The 26,297-nt window shown below is 41.2% G+C and overlaps 2 protein-coding genes across 6 annotated transcripts in view; both read right to left on the bottom strand.

Annotated features, from left to right (window-relative positions):
• Positions 1-5,549: 5,549 nt before the first annotated feature.
• Positions 5,550-10,630, bottom strand: CUNH1orf115 (chromosome unknown C1orf115 homolog). The gene is made up of 2 exons (XM_039702056.1): positions 9,975-10,630; positions 5,550-7,639 (listed from the first exon to the last, which is right to left on the bottom strand). The coding sequence occupies exons 1-2, from the start codon at positions 10,254-10,256 to the stop codon at positions 7,520-7,522; spliced, it is 402 nt and encodes a 133-aa protein (XP_039557990.1). The 5' UTR covers positions 10,257-10,630; the 3' UTR covers positions 5,550-7,519.
• Positions 10,631-13,113: 2,483 nt separating this feature from the next.
• The window catches only part of MARK1 (microtubule affinity regulating kinase 1), a 57,278-nt gene continuing 44,094 nt past the window's right edge, over positions 13,114-26,297 (bottom strand). For 2 of the 5 annotated variants that reach the window (XM_039702020.1, XM_039702024.1), the window contains 6 exons: positions 25,854-26,047; positions 23,133-23,233; positions 20,830-20,988; positions 19,773-20,027; positions 17,250-17,294; positions 13,114-15,202 (listed from right to left, as the gene is read on the bottom strand). In XM_039702020.1, the coding sequence (XP_039557954.1) occupies positions 14,848-15,202; positions 17,250-17,294; positions 19,773-20,027; positions 20,830-20,988; positions 23,133-23,233; positions 25,854-26,047 (1,109 nt within the window). In that variant the 3' untranslated portion in view covers positions 13,114-14,847. The remainder of the gene's footprint in view (positions 15,203-17,249; positions 17,295-19,772; positions 20,028-20,829; positions 20,989-23,132; positions 23,234-25,853; positions 26,048-26,297) is intronic. The other 3 variants (XM_039702021.1, XM_039702022.1, XM_039702023.1) reach the window with 3 other exon arrangements.

Genomic DNA, 26,297 nt, shown 5'->3' with positions numbered 1-26,297 from the left:
AAGAAAGCAGAACAACACCTGCCCCCCCCACCTTACCTGGGTCGGTGAAAGTTTTTGAGATACAAAACTTTACATCACAGAAACAATGGGTGTCAGGCTTTCTGTGTCTCACAAAGGTCTTTATTATAATTTGTTAGAATTACTTAAGGGTGAAGGAATCGATTTTCAAAAAGAAGTGAAACAACTGGCTGCTTCTTCACTTCCCTCATCTATCAGCTGAAAATACCCGTGTTTTAGCATTTTGGGACAAAATTGGCAATGAGTTACTGAAAGCAGGGAAGTCAGGTGATAAATCTTTGCAAAAATATGCTTTTATAGCTATCCAAATCAGAAATGCAGGAACAGCCATCAGGAAACAATTTCAACGTCTCTGCTTCCCAAAAACTCGATTTACACCCGCCTCCCCCCCTCAAGCTATTTTCTCCCTCCACAGAAACAATGGGTGTCAGGCTTTCTGTGTCTCACAAAGGTCTTTATTATAATTTGTTAGAATTACTTAAGGGTGAAGGAATCGATTTTCAAAAAGAAGTGAAACAACTGGCTGCTTCTTCACTTCCCTCATCTATCAGCTGAAAATACCCGTGTTTTAGCATTTTGGGACAAAATTGGCAATGAGTTACTGAAAGCAGGGAAGTCAGGTGATAAATCTTTGCAAAAATATGCTTTTATAGCTATCCAAATCAGAAATGCAGGAACAGCCATCAGGAAACAATTTCAACGTCTCTGCTTCCCAAAAACTCGATTTACACCCGCCTCCCCCCCTCAAGCTATTTTCTCCCTCTGCTACCCCTCCTTCCTCCCCCTCAGCCCACAGACAGGGCACTCTGAGGAAAGCTGCACCTTCCAGCTTCCCTCAGAAAGTTCCCAGCCCACAGCCTGGAGAGTTCTGGCCAACTCTCCGGGATTCTACCCTCCCCAACACTTCCCCGGGTTGCAATGCCCCGTCCCAAAGACCTTCAGTTCATTTTGAGCCTCCCATTTCACCTCCGGAGACTCGCCCACAAGTTTATGATAGTGGAAAGCACACGGTGTTTCCTGTTTTTTTCTCATTCTTCTCCCCACAATCCCTTTCTCCCCTCTAACCCTTTCCGGTCAGAAACCCCCTCCCCTGAAACCTTCCCTCCCAGCGCCCTCCCCGCTTCTCCGGCACCACGCCCCGCCACCCCCTCAGGGGCTGGCCCACCAGCTGTCCCCTCCCTTTGTCCTTCCCATTCCCCACCCAGCCGTCCTTCCCACGGCCCGCCCTCCAGCTCCCAGGGCAGGGAGGGAGGGGGAGCAGGGCCGGAGAGCCAGGAAACAGCAGCTGTCATCTCTGCAGCTCCGGGCACATACATATCAGACCTGAATGGGGGAATTCAGCCGCGTTGGACCCCGTTCTCTTTTCAATCCACCAGAGCTAGTCAAGGCTTAGAGAAAATTTGGTAGAGACAGTGAATGCTTCAGAGGACTTTTCAAATCTACCCTTTCCTCATCTGATTTAACTCCTGCTGACATTAAACAGCTTTTTTCCTGCTTTCTAACTCAAACGGAGTACCTCTTGTGGGAGGCGGCATGGAAAAAAGAAGTGACAGCCAATTTGCCGATTCTATGGGGGGATAAGACTACTGCCACTGATGTTTTTGGAAAGTTAGAGAAAGGGAGTGGGGTGATGGAGCAAGTCAGGCAGAAAGCATTCCCAGAAAAGCTCTCAAAGAAAGTGTTAAAGCAGCTGAGAAGGCTTTCTTCCGGTTGCATCCTGATTCTCCATTTGATAATTATTTGAAAAGAACACAATCTCCATTTGAGTCTTTCATGAGTTTTGTGGAAAGGTTGAGAAAAACTGTGGACTTGCAAGTTCAAATGAAGGAGCAAGGCTGGAAGCCCTCACCAAGATTGCAAAGCAAAATGCCAATGAAAAGTGTAAAGCTGCCATCCTGAGCCTGCCCCTCGATCCAACACCAACACTACAAGCAATGTTAGAAGTCTGTGCCATGAAAGTTACCAACACCCCTGCTGATCAAGATGAAAGACCGAAACCAATGAGGAGGATTGCAGCTGCAGACATCCCCATCCAGCACCCACCAACCAGCTTCAACGCGTCACGATGCCACAGGAAAAATCTCCAGCTCTAACCATCCCTGACATCTTTGTGGGAGATTAGGGCATTGGACGCCCAACTGCCCTTTGAAAAAGGAGTTTTTTGATTTTAAATATAGTAACCATAAAAATCAGAATTCCCCAAAAGAGAACCTTCCAAAAAACTGAATCAAGAGCGCCCATTATCCCAGCACTATGACAAAAATAGGGTGGGTTCAATTCCGGCACAGGGGGGAAATGAAAAACCAAGTTTAAGAGAACTACCTGTGCCAAATCAGACACTTGCATTAGACATGACAAAACATTCATCTCACTATGATAATCCCATGCCAATTCTAACCATCAATTCTTCCCATAACCCTTTCATGTTGGTATTGGCAGAGCCTCTCCATTTCAAGAACAGTGACTGGCATTTTACAACTGTTAACCCTGAACAACCAGGTACTTGGACACAGCTTTGCCAAAATTGTAACAGTAAGTATGTCGTAGTTGGGGATTTAAAACACACACCCCAGGAAATTAACATTATTCTGGGTCTCATATCATTAGACCTGGAACAGTTTGTCATTTGGCTCCACTGTACTCACCCACCCATGTACCTGCCCCAAGGCCAAATAATAGCCCAAGCCATCCCAGTGCCTGAGCCTCCATGGGACCAGGAGCAAGCAAACACTCTCAGAAATAAACTCCATCCCCAGGTCTGCTGGACTCAAGTACTGGGAAGAGAAAAACCTCCATTTTAATGTAGTATTTTAATATAATATATATCATAAGATAATAAATCAGCCTTCTGAGAAAATGGAGTCAAGCCTCGCGTCTCTACACATGGGGAGTCCTCAACACACACGGCCCCTCCCCCTCTACTGGTTCGGGAAGGATTCCTCGGAGAGAAGTGGAAAGAACCTGTTTATTTAACAGGTAAAACACCCCCAGCACACAAAATGAACAATACCAGACGACAACACTCTTTCACCAATCTGAAAAGGATGACAAATTCAGAAAGTCTCTCCTGGGGGTGGTTGCTCTGTTGTCGGTCCCTCTGGCACTGGGGAAAGCTGCTGCAGCCACAAGATGCAAACTCTTGGTGTTTCCCAGGTCCCAGTCCGGAGCAGGTTTGAGTAGTTCCAAAAAAAAAAGGAAAGGAAAAACAGTCCAGGGAAAGATTTTGACTGCTTAGCTGAACTAATTAACAAGCAGAAGCAAAAAGCAAAAGCAAAGCAAGAGCACAGCAGAAGCAAGAGCAAAGCAAAAAGCAAAGCCAAAAGCCGCACCATGTACTGCTCCGTCTCTGTGTCCTGCCAGTCATGGGGGAGCAGGGTGATAACAAAAACCAAAACAAAGCATTCGCTCTTCAGAGCCAGTCTTGAAGGCACAGAACATAATATCCAGCATAAACAGAACAAACGATTTGGGATACAATCATCATAACATCATCCTAGGACAACCTGGGAGGGGCAAAGATCTGGAGGTGCTGAAGTGCTGTGGTGTGGTATAGCTCTCCTCAGTCACTGCGCTTCCAAAGCAAGTTGTGCAAAAGTGCTTCCTTGCTGCTAATGTTACAGGACAAAGGACAATAGCTCTGAGTCCTCTACCATTTCCTCAGAGCCTATGCTAGAGGAGTAATTAAATACTCTGGCAAAACCAGCAGAAATATGCTTTATTCTGCTCTGTGACTCATCGGGCAGTCACCAGGAATAGCCAGGAATTTAAAGGAAAAGTGCCTTGCCAGGCTGTCTGGTTAGTGGAGTTTGTTGCTGAGAAAAGCACGGACAAGTTCACTATGTATTTCTTGCTACTCTTGCATGTATTCACCTTCCCAAACCTATTTATCCTGCCATTTTTCATAAAGTACAGTGAAAGTTATATGGGAATCTGAAGGGAACCACATAGGACAGCAGCACACCACTGAAGACAAACCTGGCAAATGAAGCCATGGGTAGAGGTTTCATGCAAGGGGCTGAAGGGAGGAACACATTTTGTCCAGCTCAAACATCAAATCAAATCTTCCCCATGTACTCATCATGGTATCCACCACATCCCACATTGTTTATGAGCCATTCAAACACCTATTTTGTTCCTCAGAGGCACTGGGAGTTCAGCTGCAGACAAGTCTATTTTAATAAGAGAGCCTGTGTGCACCTGTGGGTTGAAAGCTGTCCCTGCTGGGGTGGATTCTCCAAGGACCACCTTGCCAAGAATACCTAACACCTGTGCAGAAGACAAGATTCAGTCCCAGACTGCCCTCATGGCTTGGCACCTGCCGGGGCTGGGAACCCAGGTTCCTCACCAATCCCTGCCTCCTCCCCATCACCAGCATCTTGCTCTCCTTCATCTCACATGCAGACTTCCAGCATGGCAGTTCTGCTTCAGATGGAGGCTGCCCATTTTGTTGGTGGAGCTGGTGACCTGCCAGCCGATGCTGAGAAGGCCAAGGAACATTTCCTCATCACTCATGTCACCGAGACAACATTTAACAACAGAGCTGCAGGACCTGCCCTGTTCCACCTGTTTGCACCAAACAGCCAAGTCAGACCTGGCCCAAAAGAGCTGCTGCCATGACTGACAGGAAGTACAGCCCTCTGCCATCCACCCTGCTGAAAAACGAACCTCACTGTCTGGATTCAGTTTTTCTAGACACTGTTTTGTAAGCTGGGGTAATAAAGAGAGTAGCAAACCCTGAGGCCAAGGCTTAGCCTCACAAATTCCCTTCAGGAGCTGAGGAGAACTGATAAACAGCACTAATTGGTAATCTCAATGAGAACCATTAGTTCATTTTGAAGGGGGAAAATGAATCATTAGCTGGTTTATTGCAGCAGCACAAATTAGTCGCTTACCTTTTCTTTCTTTCTCCTCTTTCTTTGTTTTTGGTCTATTTTAGAAACATTGGCCAGCCAAAGCTGACTCACCAATATGCCTGATGTTTTTCTTTTCTCAGGTTCACACAGAAGCACCATGGACATATCATTCAGGTTCTGTATGGATAGCAACCAGGTTATTCCCTTAAAGTTGCACCAGGTGAGCAGAGGCTGGATGTCAGCAGGCAAAAGTCCACTGTGCTGAGCAGTTCAGAAGCTAAGGTTCATGTTTACCTTTGTGGAAAGTCTGAATGGGCTGGACTCTGTGTGTTGCAATGAGGGAGCAGTCTTACTAGTCAGGGGATATACAGACAGATGGGACACTCACTACACACAGAAAAATGGAGACACAAATCTCTTCCTGCATGGCTTAAGTAATTTGGAAAAAAAGGTCTAATGATTTATGCTGTAAGAGCACTGTAAAACATGGAGTGGTGTAACAAAATCTGAAGTTAATACCAAACTCCGCAGGCTGGTGTGGCATGTGGGTGTTAGGACAGCACTGTTCTTACTGCACTATCAACGGCCCTACGGCATGCTGGTGGGGCAGATAAGAGGGACAGGTCTGTCTGACACTGTTGAGTCAGGGACGGAATGAAAGACTCCATTCTTCAAAAGGTGAATCAGAAGGCCGAAGACCAGTTTAATGAAAGTAGCAGGTCGTTTTATAATGTGACTCACTAAGGTGAGACTTGATTGGTCTCTAAGTAAAAGCTTCTCACACTATTGGTGAACTATGAATAGCACACTCTGGAGAACCATATCTATAAACAATGGTTACAGAAAGAGAGATAATAATTGTTTTAATTATTTTTTCTAAGTTTCCCACAGCATCTCACAGTTTCCAAGGAAAATTCTGGGACAGCTTTCTCTGTTCAGACTACAGTCTGTCCCCACAAAAAAAGTGCAAGAGAAACAACTGAATGTATGAAATCAATGAGCAAAATCCCTTTGTGGCTATTCCTACCCCAGCTTTTGCAGACTTAGATCCTCTGCAGCCTCATCTCCACACCTTGCTGTTCCTGAGCATTTCCACACAGTCTGGGTGACAATCATGTCCTACCAGGGCCCTGAGGGCACAGGCAAAACAACGGGGGAAGTTTACACTGCAGCTTCCCCTCGGCTGGGTTGCTGCTGAGAAACTCCTCTTTTGTGCGCTTACTTACGTGTGTAGGTAAAAACAGACATGGATCTTGTGGCTTTTATTTACAGTCCAGTTAGAAAAGACCATAACACCCTGCCCCACCCCTCCCATCTGATTAATTTGCTACATTTAAAAGAAATACAGTGTGGTTTGCCAAGACATACAAACTCCTTTGTTCTGAAAAGGCAAAGAAAGCAAGTGAACAGCATTTTTTTTCCAGTTAAGTCAACTCCTTGATTACAAAAACACCATCAAAACTAGAAAGATATATAATACAGAGAAAGTACTAGCAGGGAAGTCATTTACGACTACCACAAAAGACTGATAGAAACAAACAAAACCCACAAAAATTTTAAGGCCCATAAACCACCTTGTTCCTGTGTCATCAACATACGATTTATGTCCCTGGAGGTGTGACATGGAAGCTGCTGCATCTGCAGCATTGAGCTGAGCCATCTGATATTGACATCGTCTGCTTACAGCTTCCAGGTTCAGAAATTATGATAGAGCTGGCAGGTTATTTGGCCCCATTCTCATACATCACATCTGTACATTCTTATACCAAAGCCTGTATTTTTTTTTTCTCAGATGCAGCTGGCAATCAATTGTTTTTTCCCTGGTGAACACCACAGAATTAGGTGTAAAATGCCCCAGCTTCCAGAATCAAGTACATCACATATAAATTCCATTCCCAGTAAAAAATATATGCAGATTTCATAGTAGCAGAGGAAGAGTTTAAAATGTTAATCTCACAGTGAGCCTTTAATGCTGCAAAATCACAAACACACCCCTCATTTTCTTTCTGTATTTTTACATCTTTCTCATGATTATTTAAAGGCTCATTATGTCCAGGGTTTGACATGAACAACCATGAAGCAGCAAAGCTCTCCGTGTCTCAGGCCACATTCCATTTATGTCCAAGTATATTTTTAAGTACACTCATAATCTTAACCCTCTCAGATAAAAAAACACAACGAACTCAGAATCTCAGAAAACCAAGACTGTCTTTTCCTAATCCTCTATTATCTGTTTCTTCCACTGCTTTGACAATTCCTCTCACTACCCAAACTCATCTCCATCTCTCCAGCTGCTCTGCCATCCTCTGTTTTCCTTCATTTCTCTCTCCCTCATCTACTTGCTTTTCCATCCATCCTTGGCTCCCTTCCACACGGCAGGAAGCTCTGGAAAACCAACTCATGCCTGAAAACAAACTTCAGTTCAATTATTCAAAGATTATTTTCTCATCCTTACATTTCTTTGACCCAATCTGATTTTACAGAGCACCGGAATTTTTTTCAGAGAAAAGCTCTCAATCTTGGAAAGGGCCTGGTGCAGGGGCTCAGGGCTGTTGGTCCAAGAGGTTTTTCAGATCCAGGCCTCAAATTTAATCCTGAGAAAGCAGCAAAGGCCTCATGTCCTCTTCTGTGGGGCACAGGGAGCTGCGCTAGCGGACGAAGGATGCCACATGTGCTGACACTCCAAAGGGAGCAGAATAGGCTGCTGCTAATCCTTGCAGGCCGACCACCAAGTAGTGACAACCCTTCTGCAGAACCTTCCCGACATTCTGGGGAGAGAAATGAGAAAAAGGGATAAAAAAAGACAAGGTGAAAGAAAAATACCTTCACATAAAATCATTCCGACAGCCAAAATCACGGCCCCAGAAAATGAAATTCTCCCACAGCTAACAAGGGCTGGAGAGTGGAAAAACATTTTACCATCTATTTTTATATAGCCATACACACCCACAGGGTATAGTTCAACTGAACGGATGCAGCCTCCACAGGAAGCCAGGCTTTTACATGTGATTCTATTCAAGAATAAAATTAATTTTAATTTACCCTAGTTTGTAGAAGTACATAATTCCCACATTACATGTTCTAACTATGTTAGCAATTCCTAGAAGTTCATAATGTGCTAAAACTGGAGCTGAACAAGAAGGCTATAATCACTGAGAATACTTTTATGGAAATGTCACTGTTTTTTTGTCAAAATGTGATTTTTTTGGTCAAAATAAGAAAGTTTTGGTCCACATCAGTACACATTCAGGAACTCATCTATGTACTGCACTAGAGACAAACTTGTCATGGATTGTTTAACTGAAAACCTTAATCTAATTTTAATTTCATTTTTGATAGTTTTTGCTCATGTGGCTGCTCTCAATTGGAGAATTAATACGATGTAGTCAGATTTGGAGGAATATCAGAATTATTGTTAGTAACTCCTTATGTTTATGTAGGACTAGATTAAAATGACCTCTTGTAACGTGGAAAAAACCTAATCCAAGTAAGTATTTTTAAATCAGTGAAATCCAGTCAATATCTATTATATTCTTATGATTTCTTAAAGCTGGATTACAGAGGTTCTGGCACATAAAAACCTTCATCTGTCATGATGCTACTACACAGGTGAACTTTGCTGGTTTACTCCCATGGAAACTTACTCGAAAGGAGTTAAGATGCCAAAATAAAAAGGTGGCACGAGCTCGGGGGCAGATCCTGAGGCTGGAAGAGATGAAGGGCCCTTTCCACATCTGCCCCTGCCTCACTATATCACACTGGAGTCTTCATTCCCCCTTCCTGCCCTTTGCTTACCCAGACCTCACCTTTCTTTCATGAGTTGTTCTTTATGCCAGAGCCCAACTGGCAACCCTTCCCTGTGGGAACGTCATCTGACCAACACAAAAGGGAATACACAGTGCCCAAGAACTGGTCTGTGCTCTAAACACCATTAAAAGCCAACAGCAACAGCACCACCAGCAAAGTGATGACCTACTGCAACTATTCTCACAAATCTGCACCCTACAGATCAGGCCTACAGGCTTGAGACAGCTTCCTACAGCATGGGACCTGGAAAACAGTGCTGGAAACTCAAAGAATCAAATTCATCACAAAAGAATGAAATATTCTGTTAATTTCTTCATGAAACAGTAGGATTTGAGAGGCAGTTCCTGACAATGTTGACATCTCTAAACTGAATTTCAAAAGTAACTTTGCCAGGCTAATGGCATTTTCTGCATGTCAGACATAGCAAGCATATCTTTACCAAAATAATGGCATTTTTTAAATAGAATGCAGTAGAAAGTCGTGTCTCATGCTGACATCTGTAATCTCAGCAGCAGGAAAGGATTCCTGACAACAGAAAGGTTTCTCCTCCTAACACTATTTTTTCCTATGAACATCCAAGACATACCTGAGATGTACTTAAGTGACATGAACAAAAGAAAAACAATGGAATTCTTCCACATGGCAGTTTTGTAACCAAAGGCACCCATCTTCCGGTGGGAGGAAAACCAAACCACCAGACTGTAGGACATGTGACTTCCCACACAGGAAAGCAAAAGAACAATTTTGATCAAAAATAACAAGCTGCCTTTTTTTTTTTTTTTCTTCCCTGTAACTCACAGCAGTGATTTCTAAGGGTCACCAAGGAATGTCCCGCAGGGCTGTTTACCGTTTCTTTCGGCACTTCCAGTGGAAGGGAAAAAAATGCAGGCCAATTAACTGGAAGTTTTAAGGAATAGTTTTAAAATTATGACGCCGAGGAACGCAGAACCAAGCGAGGCAAAGCACCCGTCACATGGATCAGCTTAGTGTCATTTTCACTTCGAACAGACAGATTTTGTGCTCTTTGATCCAGGCGACGGTCGGTGTCCGGCCCCCACAGCAGCACCGGCTCCTTCCCGGGCAGGTCGAGAGCAAGCCCTGACCCCACCTCGGAGCCGGGCGCTGCCTCTGAAATGCCTGCCGGATAAGGTCCATTCCGAGGGCCCCGCGGAGCTGTCGGAGCCGAGGCCCCGCTGCCCTCTCCGCACCGCAGATCCCGTGCCGGGGGTCCCCATACTGAGGGTCGCCGGCTCAAGGGTCCCCGCTCCGTCCGTCCCGGGAGCGCAGTGTCCTCACCTTTCCGTACTTCTTCAGGCGCTTCCCGTAGGGCCGCTTGCCGGGAGCCCGCGGCGGGCGCAGCGGCTCGTAGGAGCCGGGCAGGACGGCGAAGCGAACCTTCCTGCACCCAGCTCCCTCCCCCTCCTCCTGCAGCGCCGCCGGCCGCGGGGCCCCCGCGCCGCGCCTGTCCCCCGCCGCCGCCTCCTCCTCGCCGGACAGGATGGAGACCTGGTCGTCGCCGGCCCCGCGGCGGGAGAACCTGCCCCGCACCTTGGCGCCCAGCCGCGCACCCACCGTCATGGTGCCTTAGGGCGCCGACCCGTCTGCGCCGACCCCGGGCGCTTCCTCTGCCGCTGCGCCACAGGTGTGGCCGGAGGCGGCCGCTGCCCCCTCCCCGGGGCGGGACGGCCGCGGGAAGAGGCGCCCCGGCCAGGGACAGGCGGGCGAGGGCTAGCGGTGCCCCCGGCTGAGGACCCTGGCCCTGCCGCTGCTCTGGTGCGGCAAGCCGGGAGCTGCTGCGGGAGCCCGGGATTGGAGCCTGTCAACTCAGCGGGACAGGTGAACGCTGACGGGGCGGCACAGCCCCGTATCGCGCCCGGGCTGCTTCGGCCTCGGCGCCGCGAGGGCCGGCGAGACCCTCGGAAGATCCTTCCGTGGCACCGCACGCACTGCCCCGGCCCACGGCAGCACCGCTCCAGGGTCACGGTCTTTCCCCGTTAGAGAAAAAGGCCAAGCTCCTCCCATCCCTCAGTTATAGGTGTTCCTACTAAAGCCACGGGTGAACAGCCTTTTCTTCGTCCTGGGCTGGGTTCGGCTACCCCTGGCCAAAGGGAAAGTGGCGAAGTTTCTCAGTAGCTTTGTCCAGATGCTGGGGGAGGCTGCCATAGCCCCACCTCCGCGGCTGGGGTGCTGCAGTGTAACAACTGCCTCTCCTAAGCGGTGTTCCTCAGCTAGGGCACATCAAGAAATACAAAATTGTACAGGGAGGATAGATACAATTTATTAAACCAGTTGGTGTATTTATCAACATTTGATATGCATATGAAGGCTTTGGACAATTAGATGCAATACGAGGACAGACTAAACCTTTCCCCTGGATTTTTCTTACTAAGGAACAAATCCTTGAACTTGCAATCTCCCCGAGATGCGCATGTAACACTCAGAAAGTAAATCCTGCACTTCACAGTCTTATCTGCCTCAAGGATGGTGATTTACCACCTTCACAGCTCCAGAAAGCTGTGTAAAGAACAGCTGTGTAAAGTGGGGCCATGTCCCTGAAGGGTGGAAGATATGAGCTAAGTCTCAGGACTGCCACTACAGAAGTGCTCTATCCCAGTAAATGAGAAGCTCTGAGGTAGATAATATTTCCCTATCTTCCCAAGAGAGGCAGGCCTTTCCCCACAGACTTGGTTTGTACCTTGCAAGTTTGCTTCCCTTTCCAGAATTTAACTATCAAAAATCTCACAGAATACATCTCAGATGAGATTTAGTGTCTCCATTTGCATGGTGGCAGGGGAATCATAACATGTTCCGAGATGAACAGGTCCAAGGTACCCTCAGGTGTATGACACCAGATACCAAAACCTCATGTCTAAACAGTTCATGGAATTTTAGCATCATCCATTAACATATGGCATAATGACCCCACTTGGTTCCCCAGCAGTGTCATTCATTCAGAGGACCAGGAATGACTGTTTATTGTATTTTCACTGATTTATATACATTTTAATGTTTTTAAACTGGACTGTGTGAAAAGGGATGCACTAGTTTTGGAAATGTTGGTATACCTCAAAGCAAGAAATGCAAAAAACCCCCCAACCCTGACTAGCTGAACCATGCAGTAACCCCATTGCTCACCTGCCACCCATCCCAAATACCCCCCAGAGATGCTGGCAACAAATTACAATTGAATTCATGAGGTCTCTGAAGATATGAGGCATCCCTGTCTGCCTTGAGCTGGGAAGTTTGATGTGGCATTTAAAAATTCTTTCATATTTCTAAAGTTAAAGCTGTGCTGATAAAATGCCACACCAGTCCCCTCCCACATGGAAGTTGGGACCATTTGGATCTGAAATGCAGCTTATCCCACTCTTACCAAAGGACTAACTGATACAGAACAGGTCCAGCGCAAGGCAGCAGTTGAGGGCGCCTAGAACCAGGCACTGAGGTTGGGTAGGCACCATCTCACTGATCCCAGACTAAGAAGGCTCTGCTTGCCAATAAAACCAGAGAACTTTTTCAGAACTGCTTTCTTCAATCTTCCTGTCTTACTCCTGCTGGGGCAGCAATTTGGAAAACCAAATGCTGCACTTGTGTACACCTAGGACTTTTACATTCAGACTGTGTCCTTGAGGAAGCTCCAGGTGTATTTGCTAAGGAGAGCATATAGCAAATATGAGGTGGGTCACAACTCATCTTCCAGCAAGGCAAAAAGAGGGCAAAGGGTCTAGGAATCAGGGCAGTTTCACACTGCTGGCAGCCACTGGACAGAACACCATTTGCAAGCTGCCCTGATAATAAGAACATTAACTTGGCAGTGCCATGTTTCATGGGAAGGCTGAACTAAAATTTGTCAGCTTTGTCCTCTGGAAAAGCTATGTGTGTTTTATGGAACATTGCTACATCTCCTGTTACACGGAGCAGTGAAAACCAGCAGCAATTTAGGCCAAAGTTAGCCACGGAAAAACAGTGCCCACCCATAAAGCGGGAAGCTCTCCTAAGTATTTAATCTACTGTCTCACAGCATGACCTATATTTTTTCCACTGAACCTTCTGAAAAGGCAAAGGGTTTTGTTTCATGACCAAGTTCACACATGACCTTAGATTAGCATCATGATTACATTCCAGTTGTATTTTAAGAACAGATGTATTTTTAAGAACAACTGAACATTTATAGACATTTATGGGTAAATTGAGCAGACACACAACTGCTTCCTCCTCCCCAGACCAATTTTTTGTGAAATCCTATAAAAGCTCATGGACATCCATTTCTCAGCAATGCTAGACCACCGATAGTTTCTGAACAGTGCAGGACCACTGAATCCATGCAATGCTAATTCTGATTTCACGCCATGCTGAAGGTGGAGCCTGTGCACCTTTAAACTGTTTTGCTACCTGCAGTAATGACTGTGCTTTTATAAAGGGCAAACAACAAGTATTTTAGTATGAGAACTGTTCAAGTAAGTTTTAATAGAGTGCACCAGTGAATCAAGATGACTTGCATCAGATTTGGTTCAATGAACATCAGAGAAAAAAAAAAAAAGGGGCTACAGTTCTTTCTTTCCAAACACCACCCTTTTTCTAAGGCAACAATACACGTCCATTTCCAAACATAACTGTTACATAGGAAAGCTACATCACAGTACAGTATGTAAAGTCCATCTTGGTCAAGAAGCCATTAGAGAATGGCACATTTACTACACTTACAGCTTTCTAACTTAGGGTTACAGAATTTACCACAGCTTTTTTTTTTTAATTTTTATTTTTTAAAGTGACGATTTCTTAATGAACTTTCTATTCTTCACAAGAGTGTGCAGATGGGGCCCATATGTTGATATTACAGTAATTACAACATTAAATAACATTGCACAACCAACCTCTATGGTTAATTCAGTACAAAAGAACAAGTATTAAAATGTACCAGTACTAGTGGTTTTACATAGTTTATAATCATTAATTATGAAGGAAAAAAATGTGGGGCTGTTTTTTTTTTTCTTTTCTGTAGGCAAGTGCCTAATTACAAAGCTGCACATTACAGGCATAATGATGTGGAATAAATACAAGAAATCTGGTAAAATATTAAACACAAACAGGTTACATGGGAACAAACTGTACAACCACAAAAGCATAAATCAACAATTCATCATTATAAACAATGTATGTTTAGCTGTAAAATATTATGTGGAATTGCATGTATTCTTTGGGGGCACATGTTCCAAAAGCCAAGCTAATTCCTGAGGTGGTATAATTAACTTGCACAATTGGTCAACACTTCAGATTATCTTGTGCTATTAAACAGTCCCAATGTTAATAGATTTCCATAAAATGGAATTTGTAGTATTCTGAAGGCAGAAAATAAGTGATATTTTACACCAAGATATTAAAATGAAATTATTCCGGTTCTCCATTTTGGTGCTACATTTGTTAATGGGCCATGAGAATAAGCACTGGAATTTGCAGATAGAAATCTTATGCCTGGTTTCTGTTCCCCCACAGCTCTGAGCTGGCCAAAGGCAGAACAAGGTTTCTAAACTGTAAGTGCCAACACTGTAAACATATTTGTCTCTTTTTTTCAACTAAACACTGTCCAATAACAAAGAGCCATAGATAAGCAGGAACAGTCTCATGTAGAACAAAAGCCAATTACTCATTGACTTTTAGTTCAACTCATGAATAATTTTTAAATAATGAAAAATGGTCATGCCACAGCTGTGAAAACTAGTTTGTGCATTTGACTCGGGACACAAGTTTTTTTAAAAAACGCATGGTAGAGGTAAGACTTATAAAACCCACCAAAAATGTAAATGATAGGGAAGAACTTTTCCAACTCAAAGCATCAAACATACATTTCTGTGCAGAAATCTAGACAACTATACAAGATCTGAATTTAAGCAGTCATCTTTTTATTATACAACTCTATGAACATAAAATGAACAGAATGCTCTATATACTTACCTGTACATGTGAACATAACTTCTTTAGCTACAGTTATTTAATATAGGTCATACTGGATTTAACTTTACAATTCTGAATAACTATGTATAACCTTATTGCAATAAGGGCAATTTCTACACGGGGAGTTTCACAGGCCAATCACATTAGGTGAAACCAGTACATTCAAAGTGTAGATCATGTATGAATCTTCCCTGATCCCAAAGAATTTAGGTTCTCTTTACAGCTTAAGCTCGTTTGCTATCTTGGATGCAATGTTCTTAAATGCGATAGAAGTCCCAGATATTCTCTTGAAGCGAACTCCATTGAGCGACAATCGTGGCAGTTTGCAGACTTCCATCTCCCACTGAACAAGGCTGTCTTGTCGTGCATCACCGTGGACACAGAAGAGCAAAAACCTCTCTTTTTGTTCGTAATCACAGTTATTGGCATCTAATACTTTCCGAATCTCTCTCATCATATCATTTGGGTCCATAGAACTCGTGGTCTTCATACTCCATGTGAAGCGCAAGGAGCGTGGCTTCAAATCTTTGCTGTCCTCCTTCTCTCTGTCTTTAGGCTCTCCAGAAACACTCCTGGAACAAGTGACACACAGTAAAGTCAAAACCAGAGCAGTGTAGCCAAGAGAGAAGAGAAATACAGTTCTTGAACAGGGGTTTCTAAACTGCCATTGAGATGCCACGAGTCATGGGCAAACTAAATCAGGAAGTGGAATGGACACTGCTGGAACAGCCCTGCCCCACATGCTGCGTGCGTGAGCTCAGCACAGCACCGTGCCACTGTAGTGGCACGCAGCAAAGCAAGTTTGGAAACCCCTGCTCTACAAAGTTCTGATGACAACATATGCAATGGGAACTGCAGCAGACACACGTTGCTCCATACTGCTCCAAAGAAAGTGGAATCTATGTAAAAGCATGACTGAAGTTCTGCTGATTTCATGATCTGGAGCATGCCATACACCAACAAAACTGAAATTGAGGGACACAATCCTGAAGCAGAAATCATACGGTAAAAGCAGCAGAGGAAGAAATCCCACCCTGCAGTTCACAATTCCCTCCCTTCTTTTCTGCCTCCCCCCCCACCCCCCTTTGTATTTGTTTAGATTTTTGACCTCTCTCTGTGTCAAAAGATCTTATAATAACATGTTTTATTTTAACTGATAAGGCATATTTTGGACTGCAATTTGGTTGTGAACAGCCTGTTGGTCACAATTTGAGTACATGGCCAGCAGCTTTTACAAGTAAGAAACAGTGATGTGTAATTTACAAATACAGAAAAACTATTTTATTTGATGAAGGACAAAATTGCAAGGGAGCAATTTCCAATTAATACTCTTAGTTTGACGCTTCCTTATCAAATAGATTACTTGTTCTGTTGCAGAAAACATTTTGAAAACCAGCACTAATTATTTTAAAGTAATTCCACCGTCAGCTGTTATCTGCTCTTGCCCCAGGTACTCCTGATGCTGAGGCCTCCCCATCCATCACTGGGGAAAGATGGTGCTCTCATTTCAAGTCTATAAACTGTCATAATTATTCAGAGAGGAGTCAAAATAAGCACTTTTAATTCAACTTTGTGTGACCCCCAGAGAACCACATTGATATTAAGGGATAGAGCAGGGACAAGATCTCAAATGACTTTTTTAGCCCAAAACAGACAATGTAGGATGACAAAAAGCAGAAAAAGCTAGAAAATGAAAGGAACTTTACACTTAATTTGAACACTCAGTCTCTTTTCCCTTTCCACAACCAAGAATTTGACAGCTAAGAGACTCTGAATTGAAAAGGGCTAACTTAGATTGTGTATTATATACAGTGTATCTGGTAAGAATCTGCTGTTTATTTTTTTTAAATATAGGCTATTTTGAAAACTAAATCAATACTTTCTGTAAGTGACCAGTTTAGAATGAATGCAAACTACAATGCCTGTTCATTAGAAAGCAGAAAAATAAAGAGGTATGCACTGTGCTTAAGCACACCAAAAGCTGAAACATGGCAAAAGAGCAGATATACTGGAAAATGAGCATATGAAGAATGTTTTGTTGCTAACAAAGCATCTACAGATTTGTGTACAGTGGTTGCCACAGAAATTCAGTATTTGGCAGTCACCAACCCTTCTGTCTGAATGTCACTTGCTTTATTTCTCAGAGCAAGTAACATTCATTTCTCAGGGACTATAAGGTGTTTACTTATGGCAAGCAGCAGCTTTAGTAATGAGCACAGTATGTAACTATAATAAAAATTTAATAGATACATATATACACAGAGATACACAAAGTATTGACACTGTCCACTGAAACCAAAAGTAAACACCATTAAGTATTTGTAAGTCAAATCATGATTTTTTAATCCTTTTAATCTAAAGGATTAGTTAACTCCTACAGGGGGTTTTATTATTCAAAGGGATATGCTTACATGAAGTTTTGTATTAAATACTTCGCAAGAAAGCAGAAATGAGGGATTAAAAAGGACCTTGAGAAGACCCCCTCCCCCCAAACAGAAAACATTTTTGAAATACAGAATATTTAAGCACTATTCTTCTTTAACATCCTGATTTAAAAGGCTTTAAGAAATCACTTGATTTAAAAGACCTAGGAGTGAAGTATTAATAGTGACTCCTCACCTTGAGGTGTCAGTTCTGCCACTGGCTTCGCCTTCACTTGGATCCCTCAAAACAAAGTTAAGGTTGAGATTCAATGATAAAGGTGAAAAATAAAAGTTAAGAAAACCTACACCTAAACAATGTTAAATAGCTACTGACAAAAAAAAAAAAAAGAATCAGTATAATAATGTTAAGCCTAATACTGTTTAAAATAATTTTTTCATAGCTGTAATTTGTTTCCTTTTATGACACCTTAGTTTGTTTCTGGCTCTAACGTGTAATTGTGTAAATTTTTTTCCCCAACTGATAGCAAAATTAACATGTTGTTCTGAACCTACTGCAGACACAGCAATGGCCACATGTAACTCCAGCAAGCACAGAGGAGCAGTTGGTCAAGGTGGTCCAGGGGGGCTCCACTCTGCACTCTTGTGGGTCAGGCATTTTGTATCTCTGAAAGCACTTTGAGACAAGCCCATGCTTAAGCACACTCAAGCAATTAACAATAAGATGTGCCTAAGAGTTTGTGAGACCAAATGTTGGAAGCCCAGTTCAGGAAGGTTATTTCAACATCTGCTTAACTTTAAGCAAATCAGCTGTTACATTTAACCACAAGTTCTCTGGTAATCTTATTGAAGTCAGTGTATCTTTAACCTGTTGCATTAGCGCTGTGCTTTGCAAGGAACTGTTTTATATTATGTATTTTTAGTATGAAGCAACTTGAAATGAATTCCCAGATTGTGTAAGCTATGTAGATATGTTCCTAGTGCTGCTGTACCAATATTTAGCACCGAATTTCAATCACCTGATTAATGTAATACCTTCAAAACACTAGTACTTTAGTAACTAACAACAAGGAAGAATCATTTGACATAAACCATTGATTTAAAATACTTCAATACCCTATTCACTAAGCATTCTCATTAGGCATTTATTTTATACACTTACCAGAAAAGGCATTTACCCTTGTCAAAAGTTAGTAAAAAAAGTCTTTCATGACACCTTCTAGTAAAAGTATGCTTTAAACCATTATTTCCTGAACAGTACAAAAGCTAAAAGTTATGTGATCCAACTCAAAGAACAGCAAAAAAATAACCCCCTGGACCTCCACCCAGGTAATCCCAGCCACTAAGTCTTAAACATCCCAAATTAAAAAAAAAAAAAAAAACCCCAACAAAACACCCCACCAACACCAGTAACAAAACAAACAGACACCCTGCAAGGCCATGACAAAAGATACTTTTAACATTATAAAACATACTAGGAAATTGTATGAAGTCTTCTATAATAGTAATAAATTTAAGATACACAAATTTAGGCTATCTTAATTCTAAACACATAGTTTAAAATATTATTTTAATATTTTTAGATAATGAAAACATTTTTTGTCCAACTCTTAAAAACAAAGTCAAGATACCATTCCTTGCAAAAACAAGAAGCTATAACACAAAAAAGCAGCCTGTACTCTTGAAGTTGATTAGTTACTCAACAGAAGATACCTTTCTTCCTATTTAGAAATCTACACTGACAACAGTTGACTAGCTTTGCTGTAATACTTTTTTGCTCTTTAAAATCAGAGAGCAATTCTCCCCTTACAACTATATAAGTGCTGGAGATATCAATCAATGAGGATCACAGTCTTGTATGTTCAGGCTTCTGGAAAAAGAAAGTAATTAATACACTTTTTTTCTTTTTAGGTCTTCATAGGAGGTATTTCTTAGACACACACTGATGCACTATCCTCACCAGGGGAAATTAATAGACAAATCACTGGTAGAAAGAGGCAAAATGAAAATTAAGTCTCCTTTTGGGAAAGCTCGTGTGACTGCTAAGTCAACAGTCACTTGATCTTGAACAGTGTATTTGAAAACCTTTCTCAGCACCTCTCCTTACAGGACTACTACTGATAACATAATCACAGGAATGAATGCAGATCCAGGATGTGTGGGTTTTCTTCTTTCAGAAACCTGAACTTACACTTGAAGAAGCTGCTGACATAAAATAGGCTGTATGATACTGAAATACTATTATTTTTGCACTTCCAGATTTCTGCCTGTGTCTAACTTCTCATTTATTCGCAGATTTTAGAATTACCTGAAATAACTTGTGAACACTTACTCCTTTTAAGCACAGCAATAAAGTGTTTGTAAATATTGCCCTTGCAACAAACTGCATCCAATTAAAAAAGTAAAATATTGTTAACATTAAACAACAACTTATTTTGAAGCCACTCTTCAGTATTCAAATGAATTTGATTTTACTTTAATTGTATCACAGCTGTGAAACAGGGTAAAAGCCCCTTTTGACCAGCATTCTCTTGCTCCTTTAAGATAAAGGAGAATACCTGGTCAAACAATGGTTACAATATATACACAGAAGTGAAACAAGGCAGATTCTGGAAGGAACACACAAACCAAGTAGCAGTCTAACTAAATTTATATTTACTTCAGAGTTAAACTGGAAATTGTCAAAGACTTTGCAATTAAAGTCCTGCTTACAGGCTGGGCTTTTGTAATTCTTTTTTCTCTTGAAACTCGAGGTACCAACCTGCGAACAAACTTGGAGGTGATCTTGCTGATGATGCCTGTGGATGTCCCTCTCCTGGCGTGCGCAAACGCCCCGGTCTCGTGGGAGGGCGAGGCAGGTGGGCCATTGTAGGTGGCATTGCGCCGCTCCCGCAGCTGCTCCCCGTGGAAAGTGCTGCGGCTGGAGCTGCCCCGGGGAAAGCGGGTCCGGTCTGGAGTGGTGGTGCTAATGCTATGAGCAGATGGGGAGGCAGCAGGCACTCTTTGAGTTGCACTGCTGGGAAAACAGAAGCATAAATAACAAGAAAGACCAGGCTAAAAGCCCTCCTGTTTGACAACTGTTTCTCAAAGACAGGAAAGAAACCCCACTCTTGATTCCTTTAAACAACTGAATGTGCTACTGATTTGCTTTTAGAATTTATACATGGTTTGATTTTACAATGAAAATATCTCTTGATTATTTCTATCTCAAGTATTAGAGCTGTGAAAAAAAAGTATACACAGATAATAGGACAAAAGGAAAAAGGTTAAGAAAGTCTGTAGCGAGATCTGCAAGTGTCCCCAGCTTTCTTCTGGAAAGATGTGTTCATTAATACCCTTAATGCACTCCCAAAAAACTTAATGGGTATTTCTTAAGTCATAACCTGACAGAAATAAGTGTCTAAAGTATTCAGGTAGTTAATAGAAAGAACAACTATAGCATGGTGCTTTTAGACAACAACGAGCTTAGCAACCTACAAATCAGAGAAGTTTACATTCCAGTATTTCATTTCAATTGATGGTGGCCTGTGTTGTACAGTCCCATCTAAAGTAGTCAAATTTAACTATATAAGTTTTCAAGAAGTCTCCAGAGGGAGGCAGTCAAGGAATTTCTTTAACTGTATGCAAACATGTGCCACGAACAAAATCAGGTTTAAATCATCATTTAATATCCACAATACTCGAGTAAGCTCCTGTTTAAAACCAGAATGCAATGTGGCAGTTTTGACTGGATTGCAAACACTTTGATGTCTGTCACAAACTGAACAAGAGCACTTCTGAAGTGCACAGAAATAAAGAAATGCCCACCAATCTGTTACCTTGGTCGGTAAGCTTCAGTACCATCTTTGATGGTTGGCAGCGTGACTTTGATAGGGTGACCAGAGGCAGACATAGACTTTTGATGCCGAGGGCGTGTGGAGACGGAGGCCACTGCAGAGCCTGCAGAGGATGTGCTACTTGCAGACATTTCTGTCAGGCTTTTCCATGGTAGCAAGGCAGCAGGGATGGACAAATAGGAAAAGAAAGGTTAGTGTAAAACCCCTTACAAAAAAAGAGAGAAAAGAACTAATTCATTCTTTTAGAACTCAGCACTACTGTTTAATTAAACAGAAGACTGGGTGACCAGGCTGCCTTAGTCAGCTAAAGAATACAAAATTCTAAGAAAATTATGTTAATCCATAAATGAATTCTCTATATACGTTAAGGCCTTTTCTTTCCTCCCACAATTAAAGCACATTATTCAAGTAATGAAGAAAGACTACAGTGAGTACCAGGACATAATAAAAAAATACTGGAAACGAAATTCACAAAGACTTAAATAGATTGATTAAACAGACTCTCCTTTTGTGAATACCCTTATTTGCAATTACAACAAACATCTAAAACATTAAACAATTGGAACTGCTGTCACATTATCACATGGAAGTGACTGGTTTTCAAAGAACCAATTTGTCATCCTCTGGACAGCGCCCTCTAGACACTGCTGGGCTGAGTCAACCCTTTTAAAGTACAGTTCCTTCTATCAGTACTTTTATTTCTCCTTCCTTAAGTGGCAAGAAAGATGAAAGCAGTGGCAAAATTATTGTGCCATTAACTTTTAAAACAAAGTCAAATGAATTAAGGCAAAATACAGCTTTGCCTCTAGAAGCATAAGTGAAATTGCATTAATAATGTATTAGCAACTGGAGTCCCACAGCTAAATATCTGTAGCAAAGAGGTAAAGACTTCATATGAATAATTTGATGACACAAGACATTCAGCTGCACCAAATCCAAATTCAACTGCAACATAACATCTTGTAGGAAGGGCAAATAATATAACTCAAAAGAAAACTCTTCCTAATTTTTCAGAATATGCTCAAAGAACTGAGCACAATATTCACTGCACTCATGAAAGAAACAGGGATTAAGAATCTTTCAATACTATAGAAAAAAAAGCAACTGTAAAATGAAAAACTTTGGAAAAAGTCCCTTCTCTTTACAGTATTTTATGTATTAAATCTCTTGAAAGAAAAATATCTTTGTCAGATTCAAAAAGGTATTGTAATACATATTATAATGGTCTATCAAAAAAAATCTGTTATCTGATTTTTTTTTTCTGAAAAGGATTGTTACTACTTTTGTTCAAATACTTGAAATCATACACAAAACTACGGGAAAACACTTTTGAAAGCACCCATCCAGTAATTTGAAATTAAAATGGTTTAAGGAAGTACATTAAAAAGCAGAAAACTAATTTTAAGTGTTTAATTAAACAGTTGTTTTTCATGTGTTCCACAGCTCATAATTTTACTGTAAATGAACAACCCTGTACTACTTATTTCCAAAATTTTATGTATCATTAAAAAATTCAAACATTAAGACAGAAAACAAAAGAAAACTAGTTTGCTAGATTACTCTATTTTGTCCTATGAGTTTTTTAATTCATTTTACAGTAACTGTTGTATTTGAATAGCTTGAAGAGCATCAGAGCAAGAGCTGTTATTTGAACCTAAATTTTAAAAATACAGTTTTTTACTCTCCATTAAAGCCAGTATTTTATTTTTCAGTCAAATACGGGGGTTAAAGAACACCAAGGATGAACAAAGGATTTTTAAAAAGACTTACTGGCAGTGTTAAACACAATACTACTTAACAAAACATACTAAACTGAGCTTCATTGTCATCCCACAAATAGATACAAACTGGTTACCATCACTATGAAAATACTATTTAGGCAAAAAACTTATATTGAAAGCAACTGACAAATTTTAACCATTTCAGCTTTTTGAGTGGTTAGAGGGGAAATGAAAAAGGATCAGGCTACACTGTCAGAGTAATCCATCTGAAGCTCTCCACAGCATAACTGCCTACTTAGCAATTAGATGTTAGCACAGTTACTTCTTCCTGTGTTGGAAGACAACCCTCAGTAATCAAAGTGTCCATAAAAAGAAACAAAGGCCAATTGACACGTTTAGCTTAAAAATTCATCGCAAACAAAGAAGCAGCAGTGGAAGACTAAAACACACACCTGGACTTTATGTATTTCACACTGTGATTCATAATGGTATTTTGCACAACCTGCATCTTCTGTGCCTCACTTCTTGTACCCAAACTAATAAACAAGGAAAGTTGAACAATACCTGTTGTCCTTCCCATTCTGTATTGCAGAATAGCGATCTGAAGAACGTTCACAAACATAAGTGTTCCTCCTTGTCATTCCACTACCAGAAAACACATTATTCTAGAAAAGAATTAAGATTAAATTAAATACTTTCTACTGTATATATGCTGGAGGAAAATCTAAGCATTGGAAGAAGCAAATCAAAACAGTGTTTCAGCCACTTATGTATATCATTAATGCTTTCAAATGTACTAAGTCAATCTGTCAACACAAATCACTTATATAATCAGCTGTTTTTTCCAATACCTCATTCACCATCTTATTACTGCACCACTGAGAATACACTGAGAGAACACAAGGAAGTTTAATTTTGCTGACACACACTTTACTAAGTATTGTTATGCAATTTCCACATACTGTGTTCCTGTATTATTTGTCCCTGGGATCAAACAAACCGGGATCCCAGAGAACACACCTATGGCTGGCTGAAAGGTTTTCCTGCACAGCATAATTTTCCAACAAGGGCTCCCTTTTGTTGCCCCTGTCAAAAGAGCTTTCAAGAGGAAAATGGAAATATTATCAATCTATGTCAGTCAACCCAGAAATTATGAAGTAGATAACATGGCAAACACTTTTTGTTGCAAAAATACTGATGGCATTTCTTTCTGTTACTAATTTCAGTTTGGACAGACTTCCTAAAATAAGCACAAACATACTCTCCATCCCTACTAAGCACAGGATAGCTACTGAAGGCTTAGCTTTAGTACATGACATACAATTCTCACTTTTCAATGCACTACATACTGAATTTGGGGTGGGAGAGGTTGCACTGTGCTAACATTGCATTCTGATGCCTGCCAGCAAAAGTTTTCAAATACCCTAGACTCAGGTACTGTAGGACATAATGAACTCTGCAAGATTTACTATGCTTAGGTCTCTCTCACCTACAGTTTTTCAGCACTAATATGACCCCACAGAGACCACTTAATAAACTGTTTTAAGGCCAAATTGTCTAAGGAAGATTAACAACTGCAATAACTGTTTCTGAAATTAAACTCTCCTGAGCTACATAAATATGACTGAAAGGTCGTAAATATGTTTTCAAGAAATTCTGCCTTTCTGAAGGTAACATCATGTTACCTCCGAAGTTACAAAAATATTTTAAAATTATCCACATTAAATTAGATTTTTCACTTTAAATGTTTGAGTTTTAAACAAAAATATTCACTATCTGTGTAAGCTGCTAAACCTTGAACTACTGTTGTAATATCAGACAGTAATACTCCCTAATCATGCCCATCACAAAGTCTTTCAAAGTCCCCAGTACAGTAACAAAGTTAAAAATGCACAAATATTGAAGTTGCCATTAGCAAGTAAATCAATTTCTCATTCTTCACAGCAAAAATACTCCATTTAATTAGCTCTCACAAAGCTGAGAAATGCTTGTGACATATCAGCTTGTACCACACATGCCACACAGCTTTGGGACAAGACATTTCGGAAAAGCTCAGATATGAAATCTAATCTTAGAAGACTCAATGTTCCTGCAATCCACAAAGTGCACGCAATCCACACAACCATAATTTCAAAGACTTTTGCTGGGGTGGGGAGACAACAACCCTATTTAAAAAAAAAATTAAAGCATGTGCAGATGTATTGCAGACACAGCCTGCAGAACATTAGGAGTTAAATGAACTTCAGCATTTATTTTGCTTTCAGAAAATCCTGAAGAAATTCACATAATCTTTCCAGAATATCCAAGATGGGAGCATACTGCATCCCAAAGGATAATGAGAATTCCTGCTGCCAGTCTAGTGTACTAAAAAATGGCAAGAGTTTTTGTATTTAATAGACCATGTCTCCTAAATAGTACAAAGTATACTTGAATCTGAAATCACAATTCATGCATATTTTTTTCTCCTCACATGAACTCCTGCTCCTAAGTAGCTGTTTAAACACCATGCCGCATTTTTTCACTTTGAATCCTAAATATCAATCCTACTGCACATGAATTACCAAAAGGCAAAGTAGATGCTTTCACAGTAGAAGAGACAGACTCTCGAATTTGGAACAAAGGTGTTTGAGGCAGTAATATGATTGCAGTCTACAGAACTGTGATTATTGTAACAGAAGCATTAAGAAATTAATAATTTGCTAGTTCAGTTCCTTAATACAACAGCCAGGTTGTAAATCATATTAGCAGACACATGCACCAAGGAACAAGTGGGTTGCACCCCCTCATCTCACTCCATTTCTGAAGTCCAAAATTAAATGGTTTCAGAGAACCAAACAGCCAAATTCACAGAGAAAGTTCATGAGAGATATTATGTAGGATTTATCAATCAATCGATAATGAAACCTCTGAATCAGAAGTCCCTTGATTTCCTTGTAGATAGACAAGCATTAAAAACCAGAAAAAGAGCACTCCATATTGGCTCCATTCTTATGTTCTTTCTTAAATATCCAGTATTTTTCTTGACAGAAACTGAAGTTTGCCCAAGTGCAGACATTCTCATGCTTACTGTTATGTTAGAGTTAGAAAAAGTAAAGTTGGGGGGGAATGGAAAGGTTTATTTTAAAAGGCATCTACTGTAGGCTATTTCCGTCTGCCAGTAAAAGTTACCAGAAACAGACTTAGTGGCTTATTCAGTACCCGTTATGTCTATAGTAATCTTGTGCTACACATTTTGTTTAAATAGGGAAAAATAAATATAACAAGCCAAAAGCACACCAAACTCACACTGGTAACTGCACTTGACTTCTTTCTTTCTGGACCCACAAGTGGACTTGCAGCCATCTCTCCTTTGGATCCCACTGTAGTGCTGCCAAGTTTGCGTGAGACATCCTTATCCCAGTCCTCTTTCTGCTCACTCTCCACACTGTTTGCCTGAGACCTTTTTGTGTATGACACAGCAGGAGGAATCGAGGGGCCAACTGCCAGATAAAAATAGAATTAATAAATACCTAAAAATAATCACTGCATTTTTCTTGGCCAAAGTAGTTTAAATATAATTCCACAAGTCCAAAAAAAAGCATTTTAACAACTCTGACAGCAAACTCGGCACACAGACCAACCTATTAAAACAAGCCTGTGTTCTTTTTACCCACTCTCTCTTCACTTCCAATTTGCTGTTCAGAATTACTTCCCATTTCACATCAATATGTAATTCACATCACGATGAGC

The sequence above is a fragment of the Passer montanus genome, unplaced genomic scaffold (assembly GCF_014805655.1).
Source record: "Passer montanus isolate IOZ18808 unplaced genomic scaffold, ASM1480565v1 scaffold153, whole genome shotgun sequence".
Classification (NCBI taxonomy): domain Eukaryota; kingdom Metazoa; phylum Chordata; class Aves; order Passeriformes; family Passeridae; genus Passer; species Passer montanus.
This window is presented reverse-complemented; position numbering and strand designations above follow the sequence as displayed.

Bases quoted from the DNA above. Each gene is read 5' to 3' on its own strand.
- CUNH1orf115 (XM_039702056.1), bottom strand. From the start codon at position 10,256: ATGACGGTGGGTGCGCGGCTGGGCGCCAAGGTGCGGGGCAGGTTCTCC. The intron at 7,640-9,974 runs GTGAGGACACTG...TTCTCTCCCCAG, and splicing joins GCCTGAAGAAGTACGGAAAG to AATGTCGGGAAGGTTCTGCA.